The 19283-nt window shown below is 30.6% G+C and overlaps 1 protein-coding gene across 2 annotated transcripts; it reads right to left on the bottom strand.

The window, feature by feature from the left end:
* Positions 1 to 15310: 15310 nt before the first annotated feature.
* On the bottom strand, positions 15311 to 17303 carry LOC111399235 (inositol-pentakisphosphate 2-kinase-like). 2 transcript variants are annotated; one of them, XM_023026499.1, is made up of 3 exons: positions 16933 to 17303; positions 16013 to 16233; positions 15311 to 15412 (listed from the first exon to the last, which is right to left on the bottom strand). In XM_023026499.1, the coding sequence occupies exons 1-3, from the start codon at positions 17032 to 17034 to the stop codon at positions 15397 to 15399; spliced, it is 339 nt and encodes a 112-aa protein (XP_022882267.1). In that variant the 5' UTR covers positions 17035 to 17303; the 3' UTR covers positions 15311 to 15396. The 2 variants fall into 2 exon arrangements, with proteins under 2 accessions (XP_022882267.1, XP_022882266.1); XM_023026498.1 differs by having other exon boundaries at positions 16030 to 16233; positions 16933 to 17300.
* Positions 17304 to 19283: the final 1980 nt, after the last annotated feature.

The following is a 19283-nucleotide window of genomic DNA, read 5'->3' as shown; positions in this document are numbered from 1 at the left end:
TTTAAATATCCAATTGATTTTCTGAATTGTTTTTGCTTCTATTCTTAATGCTTAGATTGATTGGCTGCTAATTCATTGATTTCATAAAAATAATTGTGTAGGGATGTAGATTATTTGTTTAGACCACGTAGTAAAAGTTGGTAACTAGTATAAAATGTAGAGATATTTATGCTAATTATTACAATTGTTACATGAATTCTTAAAACATAAGTACTGTTAAATTGATCAATGAGAACTCGAAAGGAGTAAATTGGTTCACATAGAGATATGAAATTGAATTAATCAAATAGATCAATGAAAACTTGAGAGAGATAAATTGAATATATTAGAAAAATTCGATCGGATAAACATAATCAATTGTATAAAACTCAACAATTGAGATTAAGGGGATAACTATGGTAAAAACACAAATCCTAACACTTAACCATCAAATTGAAAATTCACTTTTATTTGTTTTGGTATATTAAGTCCCCATTTGAGCCTTATTATTTGTAAATTATAATGAGATGACTAGTATTTTCTTGAAAAATGAGTGGTTGAAAAGTTTTTTATTTACGTATAATATTATTTTATTGAAAATTGTGTGGTTAAAAGTAGGAGAGAGAAAAATTTAATTTAATGTAATAAGAAATAATGGGGCTAAAACAGGGGCTAAAATAGAAAATAGCAAAAAGAAAAATAAATATTTTATTTGTTTTCAATCAAATTCAAGTTAGGAATAATTGAACCAATTATTAAATAGTAGTTCTCGTGGGAACGATATCTGGACTTTTATGTCCACTTTTTACTTGTTTTGATTCGTACACTTGCGAGATATAAAAATTGACAACATCCACGCATGATATAAATAACCATACATGGATTTGGAAGACTATTGTTACGCCTCACCAAATGGGCTCTACGTGACCGATCCCCAAAAGTCCCTTGCCATGAAATCACGCGAATTATTGGAGTTTGTAGATTTGAAGCACCGAAGCCATACTTATCGAAACAGTCCATTCTAACGATAAAGTCTCGAAGCTACCTTCAAGGCTCAAGTGCATCTCCCTGTCGAAGGATGAAGTTCAAGAGAAGTAAAAATCAAATCTCAATCACAGCAAGTGATGACCCATACGTAAAAATCCATTTTTATGTATGGAATCCTTTTGGAATGATTGGTGAGACATTTGTAATAAGTGGAATGTCAAAGTCATGTCAGTTTAGGTTGTAAGATTGCTACTCTCCACCAGAGCATTAAATGCGCTACAATCTAGTGAGTTAAATGAATTATTAAGATTGGATGCTTCGATTAAGGAGATAAAGCCACATGTATCTTCATCCAGTGGACACCATTTCACATGTATATGAGTGTGCCTAGTATCTGTTGTCCACGTCATCCTAATAGAAAATAAAGTCAACATAATATGCTAAATCTATTCGGTAATTGCTATAATGTATTATTTAGAAAATGAAAAGGCATGTATGATATAGCCATACAATTCTATTAATTGTAGCGCTCCTCAACTGAAGTGTACCATCTGTAAGTACAACTGTGCAAGAAAGCTCGAGTCTTTCTTTTGACTTTCAATTGAAAATTATTTATCGAATAGGCCGATGATGTAACTATAGACAATACTAAACTGTAAAATAAACAAGTCCCATATGTTGCCCACAGAAAATAAGCCTAACATTTCGATTTTATGTCAAGTTACAAGCTCTAAATTGTTGAGGTCCTAAAATCCAAAAGTGCTCGACCACGTGATAAATGCAACACGAACTGTTGACGACGATAAATCGATTGCCATGTCATCGAAGAGAAAGTGAAAAGAAGAAGAAGATATCAGCAGAAGAGCGCGTTATTTTTCACTTTCAACTCGTCTAAACAATGCAGCTTCTTCCTCGGCCCTCATTTGTGCAGTCCTATTTACCTCTCGGCTGTTTTGTCTTTCGACTGTGCTGAAACCCGGAATATCATTGGGTCTGAAGGATGAATGAGAAAAAGTTGATGATCATGCACTAAGAATCTTCTTCTCCGAGCTAAGAACTATAAATCCGGGTTTCTTCGTTTTTGATTTGATTTTTCTCTCCCTTCTCTCTCGAATTTTATACGATGAAACCTCTTTTTATGACCCAAACATGGTCAATTTATAGGGTAAAAATGTTTTGGTAGTTCTGCTTTGAAAATGAATCAAAAGTGATCAAGAGAGCTTAAAAATAGCAAAGTTCAACAACCAAGCCAGATGGTTCCGACCTAGGAAAAAAGTAGTTTCGGCTGAACTATTATCGACCCTTGAATTTTTAATTGGGTCTCCATATTATGGTTTTATATGATTTTGGTCCTTTTTCATTCTAATATTCAATTTTGATTTTGAAATTTCCAAAATCTTCCATATTAGTCCCCAAAACTTCATAATAATTCGAAAATTGGTCCATCTTAAATTTCAAAAATATGTCATTTAGATTTCAGACTTTCTAATTGTCAAATTTAACGCCCAAATTTATGAATTTCTTCTAAATGCTCTATTAATTATTTTAATTGTTCATATCCACTCTGGTTATTTTTCAATTGCTCCAAATAAACTCTATTTAAGATTCAAAAAACAGTTTACGTGCTAATTCTATTCAAGTGGAAATTTTTTCTATAATTAATATAATTTTTAAAAAATTAATTTTTCTACCCATAAATCCTCACCGGAGAAAAGCATGGTTTCATTTCATTGATGTTTATATAATTCATTTTTTAGGCCGTGTGTTTTGGACAATATTCCCATAATCCAAATAAATTTATCTGCTTTAATTTTGTATGAAGATCATTATATACTATGCTAGCTTTTATAACTAATATAAATTTACAATAAGTCAAATCAATTTTGTCATTTTTCTTTCTGGATTTGATGATTCAAAAGTAACGAAGCAGTGAAACCTAATATAACAGCATGGTAGGAAGCCAAGATGGCCATTTGTATGTGTATTCAATCATAAAAGTATGAAATGATTTTCAATTATATGTACTTGTATTAATAAGTAGGAATGTGATTTGTTTCCCAGTTAAATGTTTTTGTTTGAGAAAAGCATTAAGGAGCAACATGGTATTTGATTTCAAAAATAGCAGTTGAGTATCAAACACTAGTTAAATAAAAGATTGAGATTTATATTAGAGCTTCTTTATTTATTCTATTTCCTCCATATAAAGAATTTGGGCATTGCTTTTGAGTCACATTTTGTCAAAGAGAAAGTGTGCAACCTATTATTCAGTTTGTTATTTCTTGTTACGAAAAGTAATTGTATCTTGGAGGGATCGTTTTTGGACTCTTTTTCTCTAGATGCAAACTTCCTTCAAAGCATTGGAGTAATGGATTTTAGCATTGCTTGGGTCTATAATCAATTGCACCCTTTCCAACGAGGTTAATTTTTCACCTCCCAATTTTAAATGTTTTATTTATATATCTGCAAGGAACATGTATAAGTTTCTCTTTGTGTTTGTGTATGTGTTTTCTTAAATTATTTCTATTTTCAGATTTGAATTTCACTATTTCTCTTCTATTTCAATCGAACATTTTATTTATTTGTTTTACAAAAATAATAGAAGTGTGATGAATGCTAAGTGGTCATGCTTTCCAATTTTTTTAGTCTAGAAGCATCTGTATATATATCTCTCTCAAGGGAGGTAGTTGTGTTTAGATTTGTTAAGAAAACCGTAAGAAAATAATTGCTCACTTTACCAGTAAACCTAAAATAATATATAAGGACAAATAAAAATGAATTCGAGTATCAATTTGTACTGGAAGGAAAGCTAGCTTCATTAATAAGAATTTTATAATCAGCCCCAATTTTCTTTATCTTTGTTTGGATGGTTAATGTTTAATTTAACAGGGTGTTGTCAACTTAATAAACTCAAGGAGTTGGATTTGAGTGGAAATGAGTAAGTAGAAATTACTTCCATCATGTCTAGAAATTGTGGCCTCGAGAAATAAGTTCTATGGAGATGTTGATACTTCTCTGATTTCAAAACTCACCTCACTTGAATATCTTTCCATTTCAAGTAACAACTGTCACGTGCCCATTTCCTTTGAGGCTTTATTTAGTCATTCAAGTCTTCATTTCATATTTGCAAAAGAAAATGAAGTAATAGCAACTGCTGAGTTATGAAATTGGGTCCCTAACTTCCAACAAGAGGTTTTCAGTTTGTCAAATTTCCATCTAACTCTACCTCACTTTCTTTACTATTAAACTGACTTGAGAATTCTTGAGCTCCCACGTAACTTGGAGAAATTTTCCATTTCGTCATTAAAGAACAACACCAGACTCAGAGGAGTTTGCTTCAGAGACAATGCTTGGAGGAACTCTCAAATTGCAAGCAAGTACAAATATCAATATGGAGACTTTTGATATTTCTAATAATAAATGGACATATTCCAACTAATATAAGTGTGGTTTTTCCAAATTTAATTATTAAACATGTCCAAAAATGTGCCAAATGGTTGTATACCATCTAAGTAACTTTGAGTTCAAATCATTAATATCAACCTTGATTTTTTTTGGGCCCTCTTAGATTTATCAGAGTATGACTTATCTTGCTCAATCCCATCTAGCTTCAATACATCAAGCATAAGTCATGTCTTCTTAACAATAACCAATTGGAAGGTGAGATTTCACATGCATTGTTGAACAATTCTTTTCTCACTACAAAAAACATCGGCTTCATCGATCGAAGATTTTGCAAACAAATATAATTGATTGCTATAAAACACTTTCACCGATCAAATATTGGTTGGTAAAGTTTTTGGTCAGTTAAGATTGGAATAAATTTCTTATGCCCTGTTGCAACCAAAACTCAGTTCGTTGATTTCACGTACTGGTTTCGTCGCTAATAATTTTTTTTTGCATGTTAACTAATGAGTACTTCAACGACCAAATTGAACTTGGTTGGTGAACTATATCCTTCAGCGACCACTTTTTTGTCGTTGATAGCCTTGGACCATAAACCCCGCCTTTTTTAGTTTGTGATTGGTGAGTTTCAACGACTACATTGAACTTTGTTGTATTTACCCTTTTTATAGTTACTATTGTATGTTTATTGTTAATTTCTTTATTGTAGTTATTTTCTCTTGTGCATTTTTTATCATATTAATTAATTGAAAAACTATTAATGAGTTATAGCAAATAACTTGTGGTTGCTCAAAGTCTATCTAAACTATTAATCAAAATATTAGCACAGACCAAATATTGATTGTTGAGTCTTTTACTAAATTAATACGTAACAACCAAATTTTGGTTGGTAAATGCCTTTCTGGGACCATATTTTGGTTGTTGAAAGATAAAAAAATAAATTAAAAGAATTGTTTAACAATTACGGGCCAACAATTGATTGGTGACAGGTATTATTTTTATCAACATGGTAAAGATTATTCTGTGATCTTAGCCTTGTTTTTCTCTATGAATAATTTTTTGTGGGGAAAACATATTTGTAGACTTTTATTTGTCTAAATAATGAAAAAATTCGTAGGAAAAAATCAAATTATTTTCATATATTTTGTTTGTTATTTATATTATATTAATTTTTTAACATTATTCAAAATAATATAAAAATGCAAAAGGCAATAAATTAATTAAGATATTTAATGTCAATCAATGTAATATTGAATTCAAAATGTTGCACCAAAACACAAATAAAAGCCACTCACTAACTATAATTACATACAAATTTAAGAAGAATATAACAAAAATCTTTGTATTTATTATTATATACCTAGAAAACATAACTCTTCATCCTTATGAATTAAATGTGTAGCTGCTCCTCGTCAAATTTGTTTTCTTCGTCCTCAATAGCATTATCTTTGTCATTAGAATTATTCTCTATTGAAAATGGTGTAATTGGTGGTACAACTAAGTAATTTTTCCACATAACTAGTGCATAAAATGGTGTCAAAACTGCAATGTAAAATTGAGCTATTGCTCAACAACCTTAAGCTTTTTTTACATTCGCTGCTAATTACTTAGCATAGCCAAATTACTAGTATTTTTATTCCAAATTCGAAAGCATATAACAATCATACAAACCAATATCATCATCCTCTTCCAACTTACATCTTTGGCACACTTCATAAATTTTTCACTCCCCGAAGAGAATAGATTTATCGAATTGCCTAAGGCAAAATACAAGACCATTGATGAAAAATTAGTAAATAAAGGAAAAGGGCTTTTAATTATCACTAAACAAACACGTTCAATGACATTAAGAAAAAGGGTAATTAGCACAAAACGTCCCAACATTTCAATATTTTTTTGTGGAAAACGTCCATACCATTCGTTTTTTGGCGGATTACACTCCCACCTTTACCTATTTTTGCGCAAAACGTCATTTTGTCAACTCCTCGTTAAAATGCTCTATTAAATCAAAAGGTAATTAGCACAAAAGGTCCATACCTTTTAATATTATTGTACAAAACATCCATAACTTTCATTTTTGACATAATTAGCACAAAAGGTCTCTACCTTTCAATGTTATTGTGCAAAATGTCCATACCTTTCCTTTTTTTAGCATTTTCACCCCAATCTTTCACCTCTCATTGCAAAAAACGTCATTTTCATCCATTTTTTCAATGAAATGACGATTCTACCTTCTTATTCAAATAAAACAAAAAGAAAAGATGAATTACCAATTGCAATCATAGTCTTTAAATTTTTAAAAAATTACAAAGAAATGACGATTCTACCTTCCTATTCAAATAAAACAAAAAGAAAAGATGAATTACCAATTGCAATCATAGTCTTTAAATTTTTAAAAAATTACAAAGAAATCATAAATTCTCGACCACCGCTACTTTCACAACCTATCAAACTGCCATCTATAAATCAACATAACACCACCTTTCGGCCACCATGCCCAATGGACTCCACCACCGTAAATGTGGTTGTTTTGGACATATTGGTGACCGATACTATGGAGGAGGATATTAAGTAGGGTGAGGCGAGGCTAGTGGTGGTGGAGTCCGATAGGTGTTGTAGTCAAAAGGTGGTGCTATATGGATCTATAGGTGGTGGCATATGGATCTATAGGTGGTGGCTTAGTGGGATTGTGAAAGTGGCGGTAGTGGAGAATCTAGAATTTATCTATAATATTTTGAAAGATTTAGAACTATGATTGCAATTAATTATTTATTTTCTTTTCTTTTCTTTTTATTTTATTTGAATAGGAGGGTAAAATCGTCATTTTATTGAAAAAAATAATGAAAAATGACTTTTTGCGCAATGAAAGGTGAAAGGTAGGGGTGAAAATGCTAAAAATGAAAGGTAGGGACGTTTTGCACAATAACATTGAAAAGTAAAGACCTTTTGTGCTAATTATTCTAAAAAATGAAAGGTAGGGATATTTTTCACAATAACATTGAAAGGTAGGGACCTTTTGTGCTAATTATCCTTTTTCTTAAGGATAATTAGCACAAAACGTCCCTATCTTTCGATATTTTTGTGGAAAACAACATTACCTTTCTTTTTTGATGGATTACACCCTCGCCTTTACATTTTTTTACGTAAAACGTCCTTCTGTTAACTCCTCATTAAAATGCACTGTTTAAATCAAAAGGGTAATTGACATAAAACGTCCCTACCTTTCAACTTCATTGTGGAAAACGTCCTCACCTTTCATTTTTCGATATTTTTGCCCTCAAATCAACCTTTCATTGCGATGAAGGTCCTTCCGTCCAACTCCCGTCACTTCTGCCGTTAATTAAAGAGAGATACCCAATTTTTTTCAAGTCAGCAAGGGTAAAACCGTCCTCACCCAATTGAACCCTTCATTTTCATCTTTTTCTTCGAACAACACAAGGCAGTTCCCATTCCATTCCCTTCTTGTTCTTCAAAAATATCCATTTATCTTCCATTTCTACAATTTTTCCTCCATTCTCCTCTCGTATGATCGCATATTAGCAGTCGGCGTAGTGGAAACCTACGTTGAGAGTTTTTCCAGCAAGCGACGCAACGGTAAGAATCATTATTTGTTTGATATTTTCGTTTTCCATTTCATATTTTAGTGCTTTGCATGATTGAGTGTATGTGTAGGATTCTGATAAAGTTTATTATTGTTACAAAAGGCTTCGAGGAACAACATGTTTCTTCCGTTTCTGAGAAAGCCCGGCAATGATCGACCCATCTCCAGCACCTTGTTAGGATGAAAACTCTCTGCAAAGTTCTATTAATTTTTTGGCTTTTGTTTTTGTTGTTCAGTGCACAAATTGTCATCTAGTAATGGATACAATATAGCACTTTAGGAACCTGTTTTTGGTGTTTAGGAACTTGTTTTTGGTGTTTAGAACTTATGTTGACATTTGAAATGAATTGTGTCTATTTTTGCTTCAGTTTTCGTTTATTTTAGCTTCAGCAGGTAGTGGATATTTTTGTTTCAGTTTTCGGTCAATTGGTGGATGAATTGTGTCTCAAATTTTGTGATAGAATTGTATATTTGAGGACTTTTGAGTTGGTGTGTATCAACAGGTGGTATATGGAAGAAAACAGGGTACTCTCTCGCCAAAATTTTTTAAAAAGGTAGGGACGTCACTTGCCAATACTTTTTATAGGTAGGGATGTCTTGAGAAAAATTATAACTACGTAGAGATTATTAGTGCAAAGTTCATTAGATTTCCAGAAAAAATGAACAGGACCCGTCATCTTCACCAATAAGCCAAAATGAGCTAGTACCATTGAAATGATAAATACTTCACAGCACCCATTTCCACTTGATCTTTGCCATTTATCCCGTGGTCACAATAAGCATAAACTAGAAATGAACATCTAGTAGTTGTCTCTATAAATTGACCACCCATTCAATATATGTCTTGCTATATTTTTCTAGAAACCCAACATTAGAGTAGCAATGGTGAACCTGGTGGTCGGATTTCACCATATATATTCTTCATGACATTTTTTCCTTCATTTAATGTAATAATTTAAAGTATTTTCACACCTATTTTCCAATTACTGTTCCTATGTGGACTACGTAGAAGACGGGAAGAAGGGTTTAGTTGGGTGAGGACGATTTTACCCCTGTTGACCAGCAAGAAATTGGGTCTCTCTCTTTAATTAACAGGAGAAGTGACAGGAGATGGACGGAAGGACCTTCGTCTCAATGAAAGGTTGATTTAAGGGCAAAAATGCCAAAAAATGAAAGGTGGGGATGTTTTCCACAATGAAGTTTAAAGATAAAGACGTTTTGCGTCAATTACCCTAAGAAAAATATTGCATGAAGCTTCCAACTTGGGCTAAGGAAACCAATGGACCAACACTAGTATACCATAGCTCAAAATTTAGTGTCTTCCTTGTCCCTGTAGTAAATCAAGTTAAAATAGTAAAAATTTCATTATTCATAGATCACAAGAAGTATGAATCAAGAATCTTTACCATGAATCCATAAAGTTTTTACTTTTACTTAAATCCACTTAATATACAGTCTACTACTCAAACAAGTTGCCCTCTGAAGTATAGTCTAGTGGTGCAAAGGACAAGAGTGATGTTATCTCACGCTTTGCTGGCAGCCGTAGTGTGGGAGTTCGATTCCTAAGACATGGAATTAGACTTCTTGTAGGTGCAGTATACATATAACTCTTATTTCGTGGACTGTTGGGACACATCCTGCGATTTACCTCCCTCACAAAACTCTATGGACGGAGCGGTGGGGGCCTTCAAAGTGGATTTTTTTTTTTTTTTACTCAAACAAGTCTAAGGGTTTATCCTTTCTTACTTCAACCCCAAAAACACTAACAGGACCCATCTTTGCGTCAACCAATCAATCAAAAATTCAGCATCTTTTTCTATTCAAAAATCACACCATTTATCAAATAGGCAAATTCACACTCTTGTAGTATGAAATCAAAAGGCAAAGATAGGAATTACATAGTTATTAGGAGGGGAAAAAAATAGAGCCAAGACAAATATTCAAAAAAATCTAGAAGCACGAGAGGAACTAATGATATCTCCACACAGAATCATACTCGCACAAATCAGAGAAAAAGTCAAATTATATTAAATTAAGGAAATGAAAAATAGACAACCTTCTTGCATATGTAGGACATGTCAAATTCACCAATGACCACCCAACTTTATATTTAATGTCACTGTGACTACGCAATTTGATTTTGTTTCGCTAGGGCCACTCAACTTTATATTTAGTGCTACCATAGACATCTAATTTGATTTTATTTCCCCATGATAACCCAATTTCATATAGAATTTCACTATAACTGCCTAATGTCATCTAACATTTCAACATGGTCACTCAAATTTTTCACACCATTTTCACTAATTTTAAAAGGGGTAAAATTGTAACTTTGCATCATATATGAAAAATAAATTTTTAAAAATAAAAATAAAAGTTTTTTTTAATTTTAATTTTTAAAATTTTTTTTCCAAGTAACCTTTTTAAAGGTGTTTATTTTATTTTAAAAATGTATTTTAAACAAGTTTTTATTTTATTTTATTTTTTATGGAACTTTTTTAAAATAAATTTTTGTTATTTTAATTTTGTAAATAACATTTTTTTAAAATTAGTTTTTATTTTATTTCAAAAACATTTTTTTGTATAAATTTTCATTTTATTTTAAAAGCGTTCTTCAAATAACTTTTTATTTTATTTCATTTTTTTTAAAGAACTTTCTTTAGCCTAACTTTTTGTTTTATTTTTTGAAGTAACTATTTTTAAACAAATTTTTATTTTATTTTATTTTTTAAATAAGTTTTTATTATGATCCTATTTGATTCTCATTTTTATCAAAATACAATTTTCTCTCTCTTATTTTTAACCATACATTTTTCATTAAAATAATATTACACGTAAATCAAAAAAAAATTCTTACTTTTCATCCACATATTTTTCATCAATTTATTATTCTAAAATTCATTTTTTCATAAAAATGAGTGTCAAACACCATCTATATTTTTTAAAATTTATTTTTTATATATAATACAAATTTGCCATTTTAACCCTTTTAAAATTAATGAAAATGGTGAAAAGTAGTTTAGTGACTATAGTGAAACATTATATGAAATTAGGTGACCATAGTGAAATGTTATATAAAGGATTAAATTCACCAATGACAATCCAACTTTATACTTAGTGATACAATGACCAGCCAATCTAATTTTGTTTCATCATAGCCATTCAATTTTATATTTACTATCACCATGACCATTCAGTTGATTTTGCTTTACAATGACTCAAATTTCATAGAACGTTTACAGCCACCCAATGTCATATAACATTCCACCATGATCACCCAACTTCTTTTCACTAATTTTAAAAATTAGTAAAATGGTAACTTTGCATTGGATACGTAAAATAAATTAAAATAATTTTTGTTATTTTAAAAACATTTTTTAAAAATAATTTTATATTATATTTTATTTTTCGAAGTAAACTTTTATTAAAACAAGTTTCTATGTATTTTTAAATCATTTTTTAAATAAGTTTTCATTTTATTTTTTAAAGGAACCTTTTTTAAAATAACTTTTTATTTTATTTTTATTTTTATAAATAATGTCTTTTTTTAAAAATAAGTTTAATTTTTATTTTATTATAGAAGCATTTTTAAATAAGTTTTTATTTTATTTTATTTTATTTTTTAAAAGAAGTTTTTTAAAATAACTTTTTATTTTTTTTTATTTTTCTAACTAATTTTTTTTTTAACTAAGTTTTATTTATTTTAAAGACTCTTTTTTCAAATAAACTTTTATTTTGGTTTAAAAAACATTTTCTTCGAAATATTTTTTATTTTATTTTCTTTAAGGAACATTTTTTTTAGATTAAATTTTTAGTTTATTTTATTTTTCTAAGTAACTTTTTTTTAAAATATGTTTTTATTTTATTTTAGAAACATTTCTTTTAAAATAAGTTTTATTTTTAATTTTAATTTTAATTTTATTTATTTTATATATAATGCAAGCTTATCGTTTTACCCATTTTAAAATTAATTAATGAATATGGTGAAAAAGAGTTGAGTGGCCATGAAGAAATGTTATAATGAAATTGGTTGACCACGGTATATGAAATTGTATGATTTTGATAAAATCAAATCAAATTGGATAACAATGGTAACACTAAGTATAAAGTTTGATGGTCACTGATGGATTTAACCCTACGTAGGACACTCCAATCCAAAAATAATTAGAGTATGTTTGATAGGTGAATTTTTTTTTCCAAAAAATGAAAAATCAATTCCAACTTCAATTTTAACGGTGTTTGATAGCCAAAATTTTCCCCAGATGCCTGTTTGGGAGCGATTTTTTCATCCAAAAATTTGATTTTTTGACCGTTATTTCATTATTCCAGCCTTCATATTTAACTTCTTCTCTTACAGGTGGACCTCACTTTTCTCCTAACAATAAAAAAATCAATTCTCAAAATCACTCTCAAACAAGTTCTAGAATTCCATTTCCAAGTTTCTTGCCACATAAGCCATTTTCTAGGTCTTCCTTGAATTGGAATCACTGTAGCATTTTTTTTTCGCTTATTTTATTTTATATATATATATATATATTGTTGGCAATGGAAACAAACTCTAAGAATTATTATAAAAAATATTTCTCATTAATTGATAATTTTCATGTAAAACAAAGTCAAACAACACCAAAAAATAAATGATTTTCTTGGTTTTTTTGGTAATAGAAACAAATTTTATCTCCAATACCAGTAAATTATATCCCTTTAATTGACAATTTTCATGTAAAAAAAAACCAAATGAACACAAAAAAAAAACTTTTATTTCAACATTTTTCACGTGGAAAAATTATACCAATCAAACACAATAATTTACAATTAACAGAAAAACAATTCTAGACAATTCAATTCCTTAGAATTCATTTTCTTTTTATCCAAATTTCATCTTCACAATCAAATGGACTTAAAAAAATTATAGTCATAGGAGTCTCATTAGTATTTGATACTTCCTTCGCTTGATACCAGCATCATCCAACATTTATGAATTTAGACACAATGCATACGTCCACAATTCAGTATGTGGCATAAAACTCACAATTTCAATCAAATCCCTACTGTTTAATAACGACATCTTGTACAAATGCAAACCGAAGTCAAACTACTCTTCGGGGATCATTTTCCCTAAAGAGTCGTGATACTGTATGAGGCATTTTTATCATCATTTTCCTTCATTACGATTTACTATGGAAAAGAATAATACCCAGAAAATATGAGCTTTCCACATGTAAACATGAAATAAATTTATAAAATGGGGATTTAAAGAAATTATTTAACCTGGGTTTTGAGCCGGCTCCTTTGAATTGAAGCAGCGATTTCAACGTGAAATGAAGCGTCCCTAGTGAAGGGTAAAATCTGATGAACGAGGATTATCATTAACAGCAAAATAAGTGAGCACTACATTGAAAATTTTTCACAAAAATTCCCATTTTCGTTAGTTATAAGTGAAAATTGAGTACCAACAGATTTTCTCGATTTTTGTGGGTATGAAAAGATTAACATATTCACGATGATTGAGAAACGAATTGATTCTAACATCTGGTATAAACAAAAACTGAATTCAGTTTTTCATCAAAATCTAAAGGGACAAATATATCAAAATTTTCATCCTTACCGAGTGATTCATTCACGCATTGCATCTATTTCCAAAACACGCTGCTTGCCTTACCGGCATCAAATTGAGTTCAAATAATATCATCAATAAATAAGTATTAGCTTCGAAACCAAAAGAGAAAATATGTGAATCACTAAATCAAACCGAAGCCTCACAATCTACGCTTTTTCATCTCCACCACTCCTGATATTTACTTACGCAAACTTAAAATCAAGACCCAGCAGAAACTACGTAGATGAAAAACAAATCTGGAATTTTTTTCGTGAATTTTTATTGGTTGAAGAAGGGAAAGTCATGTCCGGAATGGAAATGGAGAGAATCTGTCACAGGCCTGGTGGATGAGATGGCAATGGAGCTAGGGATTTGGTATAGGGATAAATTCTTAAAATGAAATGTGGGGATGGAAAATTGTGAGATAAGAAATTTCAAATGGGATAGTGAAATTTTTTGGGAACATTTAGGGGGAATGGAAGCGAAAATCAGACAAAGAGAAAAGTTGGTCAATTAAAATTTTCTTCCTGTTATAAAAGTGAAGAAAAAAAAAAAGAGAGCAGAGTGAAGTCAATAGATTTTTGTTTATTTTATTAAGAACTAAATCCCTATATTTATAGGCCAGAATTAGGGATACAATAGTAATAATTTTTAGGGCTGTAGGGGTATAATTGTCATTCACATTTAAACCCTAATAAACTTACATTTTACAACAACCCCTTGAATGACACATTATAAAATATCTGCCTCGTTAAAACCTTATTTGATAAAAATCCAATAGAAAAAAAAAACCAAACGAAGGAAAAATAGTTTAGTTATTTTGGAGTACTAAAAATAAATGTTGCCTCATTAAAACCTTGTTAGGAAAATTCAGTGAGACAAAACATAAGCGAAGTAAAAAGAGTAGAGCTACTCCCTCCGATATTGATCACTAAAGATCTTTGAGTCGACGCATTCCAATCTCATGAACTAATTTCCTGAATGTAGATGTTGGCGGTGTTTTTGTGAATAAATCGACCACATTGTCACTTGAACGAATTTGTTGGATTCAGCATTCAAAGTTGATTCCTATTCATCCTTGGTAATACTGGCACGTCTAGAAAAATATCGAACTCTGTTTTTACATAATCAGCAGTAATAGAATGGCTAACAAATGTAACAAATTTTCGAAGGCGACGATGACTTGGATCGTAAAGGCAATGGAACCGTGCGTGAGTTTGTGGTTTTTGGAGAGTAGGGTTTGCATTTATATATTGTCATACTAATGCTATTATGGGCTAATGATAAGTGGGCTGGCCGAATGAGTCAGATAGATGTAATGAGAAAGGGAGGGATTTTGTTTTGGTCTGGATAGAAAAGTAGTGTAAAGCCTATCAATTCAATTGTGTTTTTTTTTTTTTTTTTTTTAGCGGGTAATCGGTTCGGTTTCGATTCGACGACATAAATACCATACCCGCACCATTACGAACCGGTTCATTAAAATCAAAACCATATCCGCCCCATTGCACCATCGGTTCGATTTTTTTCGGCCCATTCGGTTCGGTTAACCGCGGTTTTCGGTTTTGACGGTTCATATTGCCATCTCTATATATTCTATCCCTTTAATTGTCGATTTTTATGTAAAACAAAGCCAAACGAACAACAAAAAACACTTTTATTTCAATATTTTTCACATGGAAAATTATACCAATTAAACACAATAATTTACAATTTCCAGGAAATTTTTTTTAGACAATTTAATTCCCTGAAATTTATTTTCTTTCCATCCAAATTTCATCTTTGCAATCAAATGGGCCCTTATTTTCAACTGCCTCCAAAAATTCTCTGGTCACAAGAACACGAATCTGCCAATTGCACAAAAGAAGATCCACGGTCAGTTAGCCTGACTATGATGATTATTTTATGAACTATGATATTGATTACAAAACAACCCGTCATAAATTTCATGTTTCTTCATTAGACAATAATTCATTTATCAGTCAATTGTTAAATTTGAAGCAAGGAGACATAATAAACCTTTTATTCCATGTCACTTCCAAAAACAGCAAGAATAGAGGTTAATTGTTAAAGCTGCTTATATAATTTGCAAACACTATAACAAACTGAAGTTTATGCCTCATAAAAGCATGTTACAAACCATATCAGCTAAGTGTAAACCTCATCAAGTCATCATTGGAAGGGTAAGAAGCACATGGTGTGGTAAGTAAAGATAAAATAGTTGGTGAACAGTGACAATTATAACAAATATTGCCCCCGGGTAAGTATGCAGTATAGCAGTAAGGCAAAATGTAGCAGTATAATTTTCAATTGAGCCAATTTAAAGATCATGAGGATGGTAATGATCATAAGGTATATTGAAAGAAACAAAAATTAAGGTGGAATAAGGACTTGATACGACTACAAAAATAAAAAAAAATAAAAAATGACATTGTTTCAGAACCTACAAGGCTATAATAATTACCCCGGCATCAACATGTTTGGAACCCAACAATGGGCACATTACTTGCTGCAAATATAATTGCTCTGCAATTTCTCCCGTAGGTGCTGAAACAAGGCCTTCAAGTTCCCCCCATAGGAGGCATTCATGCATAGTAAGGGCAGAATGACCATTCTCATATTCAGATCCATACTTTGGAACTTTTCTCATCCGTAGAACTTTTCCAACCTAGATGGGACATAAAATGTCGGAATTCAGATATTAATATGATTAAACTATTTAAACATAACACAAACTTCACGGTTCGATGTTCTTTCTATGTGTTCCATACCTTATTTAGAGTATAATGTAATTTCATATTGGTCTTTAATCCAACAAATGATTCTCCCTCAGGTTTAACAAATTAATCATCAAGCTATTTACTTTTCTAGTGCTTAGGATATCTTTTGCCTTCCTATTTAATGTGCTCATTTCATTTATCAATTTTTCACAACAGTCCCCATTCAATATTTGAAACATGCAGCATTCCTCTTTTTTCATTTTAACTTTCTCCCCAAAAATATTTATCATGCACCAGAGTGGTTCACAAGAAGGCAACTCCAGAAAACCACTTCCTCAGGTAAACCTGTGTACAGCTCGGTTAAGGTTTTATACATAATTATAATAACTTGAATGATCAATTGTTGGAAGAAGAAAAACTAAATATTTCATTAATTACTTTAAAAGTAAATCAGTTTTTCCTGATCAAAGTAATAACAATAAATTACTAAAAGGGTCTTTCTCTCATAAAAAAATTAAAGTGATTAAACCCGGTATTGATATGCTATATCAAGAGGGATACCTTAAAGTTTACAGAATAAGGTAAAATAAAACCCGAAATTAATCGATTCAATAGTAGGAAAGAGTAAAGAAAAAGAGAGAACATACAAAATCAGGGGATTTTCCACAATAAGCAAGAACTAGATTGACAAAACCTTCTCCTCTATAAGCCCACTCCAGAGTGTCTTTCGCCTGCAACACCAACGCCATCCACTGCCCACAAAATATAGAATAGCACACACACACACACTAAATAAATAAATGTAAATCTCAGTTTATCTGAATTCAGTAATTTGAAATGCAGTAAGGCAGTGGAAATTTATCTGTTTGGAAAGAGAGAAAGAGGGAAGGTCAATGGTTTGACTAGCAGTGCTTTGTGGTAGATTCAAGGTCAGACTTGAGATTTTGAGTCCTACGTCGAACTTTAAAAGTTTGGGCCCTCAGTAGTTGTCTTTTATTCAGCCAATCCCTGGAAAATAAGCTCAAAAACTAAAGGATAAATATACTTCTTGGGCCCTTTTGTTATTTGACCCACTTAATGAACAAAAATCTTCATCAAATATTATGATAATCATGGTCTACAAAAATGAGCTTCAAAGACAAGAGGTATTTATTTAAACCAAACCAAATATCAACAGGAAAAGATCAAGAATGAACCACTTCCAATTGAATGCCAACAGGATTGACTACAGTCTACAGCACCACTGATGCTTAGAAAGTGAAAATACAAACATCTTCTACTCGCAGCAAGGATAGAATCTGAAACATAACCAAAAATTATCAACAAAAAGTAGCTTCTACTAACTTTTTAGCACAACCGAGCATACATCTTATTTTAATGATCAAACCTATCCAATCAAACAGAAATACAATTAAAAAATTAGCAACACTATCCAAGCAATGAGGCAATGCAGCCCAAACAAAGGAATACGACAAAGGATAATAAACAAAATAGAAAAAGTAAACAACAATCCCAATATATTCTTCCACCTGATGGTAGCTCAATGTCGTAAATCATGCTACTCGTACAATCTTATTTGTATAATCATAGATGACAATCTTTTTTGGCATCATCACATCCATCCATTTATAAAATTGTTAAAAAACTGTTTTTTAAATCATTGATACTGATTTTGCAACCTCCAACATTGTCTGCAATGTTTGTCAACCAACACTGTTCAAATAGATTAATTCAAATTTTACCTCTGCAAAAGGAAGGATAAAATTCCAACAGCAAAACCAAGAATTAGCAACAAATACAATCACGTCTCTATCAAATTTGTTAAGGAATATTGAATCAATGGTTACATGAAATCAGAAATACTCCACTAAATTGGACAGTCAGCCAAGAATTGCTTCCCCATTCACTGCCATTTATTTAGACACGTAAATATGTAAACTATTTAAATAGACTACTGCCTTGTATATATATATATATATATATATATATTCTTAATTTGAAGTTCGTAGAAGAATATTTAAAAATATTTAATTACCATATAGACATGATATAAATTTATATAGAAAAATTAATTACTAAACATCCATTAAAAAAAGAATCTCCATATATAGAAGTTAGCAAAATTGGCTAAATCTTTTACAACATGCAAAAGATACTAAACTTGCATATGAATTTCACATATATAGAAATTAAAGATAGAACTAATATGTAACAGACTCAAAAGACGGAATTAATATTGAATAATACGTGAAAAAAATTGTCGTATATGAATAAAAAATGTAAATTAATATGTGTTTAGATTACACATACAAACATGAATTAGAATTAATATGCATGCCGATGGAAAGTAGAGAAAAAGAAGCAATCTCATTATGATGTATATATATATTGAAATATTTTACATGTTTCCAAATTAATTTTGGTATACGTGATAAATATTCATGCCAATAAAAATTATTACCTTCACTAAATTTTGAAAAATTAAGCTATCGTACTAATAACCTGTTATAAAATTAAAGAAAAGAGAAGAGATCAGAGAGAAGTCAATAGACTTATTTGTGTTTTATTAAGAACCAAATCCCTGCATTTATATGGCAGAACAAGGGATAAATAGTAATAATATCTAGGGCTGCAGGGGTATAATTGTCATTCACATCTAAATCATAATAAACTTACCTTTTACAACACTTCATAATTTGAAATTTATTAAATTATAATGTATATGTATTAAAAAAAATTATTATATTTGTTGTAGATAGTATGTTTATTAGTGAATGGTAATTGTACCCTTACAGCCTTAGTGATTATTACAATTATATATGAAAATTATAATATGCTTAGATACGCTAGAAAGTTAGGCTAACGTGATGCGCTACAAAGTTTACGTTCCAAGTTACCAATTCGACCTTATGTGCTAAATTAATACAATTAACAGTGATAAGAAACTAATTAATTGTTGTTTAGGTGGTTAAACATACAAGTCCAGTTAATCATATGT

Source organism: Olea europaea, chromosome 8 (genome assembly GCF_002742605.1).
Source record: "Olea europaea var. sylvestris chromosome 8, O_europaea_v1, whole genome shotgun sequence".
In the NCBI taxonomy this organism is placed as follows: domain Eukaryota; kingdom Viridiplantae; phylum Streptophyta; class Magnoliopsida; order Lamiales; family Oleaceae; genus Olea; species Olea europaea.
Note: the sequence above shows the minus strand (reverse complement) of the source record. Positions and strands in the feature narration are given on the sequence as shown.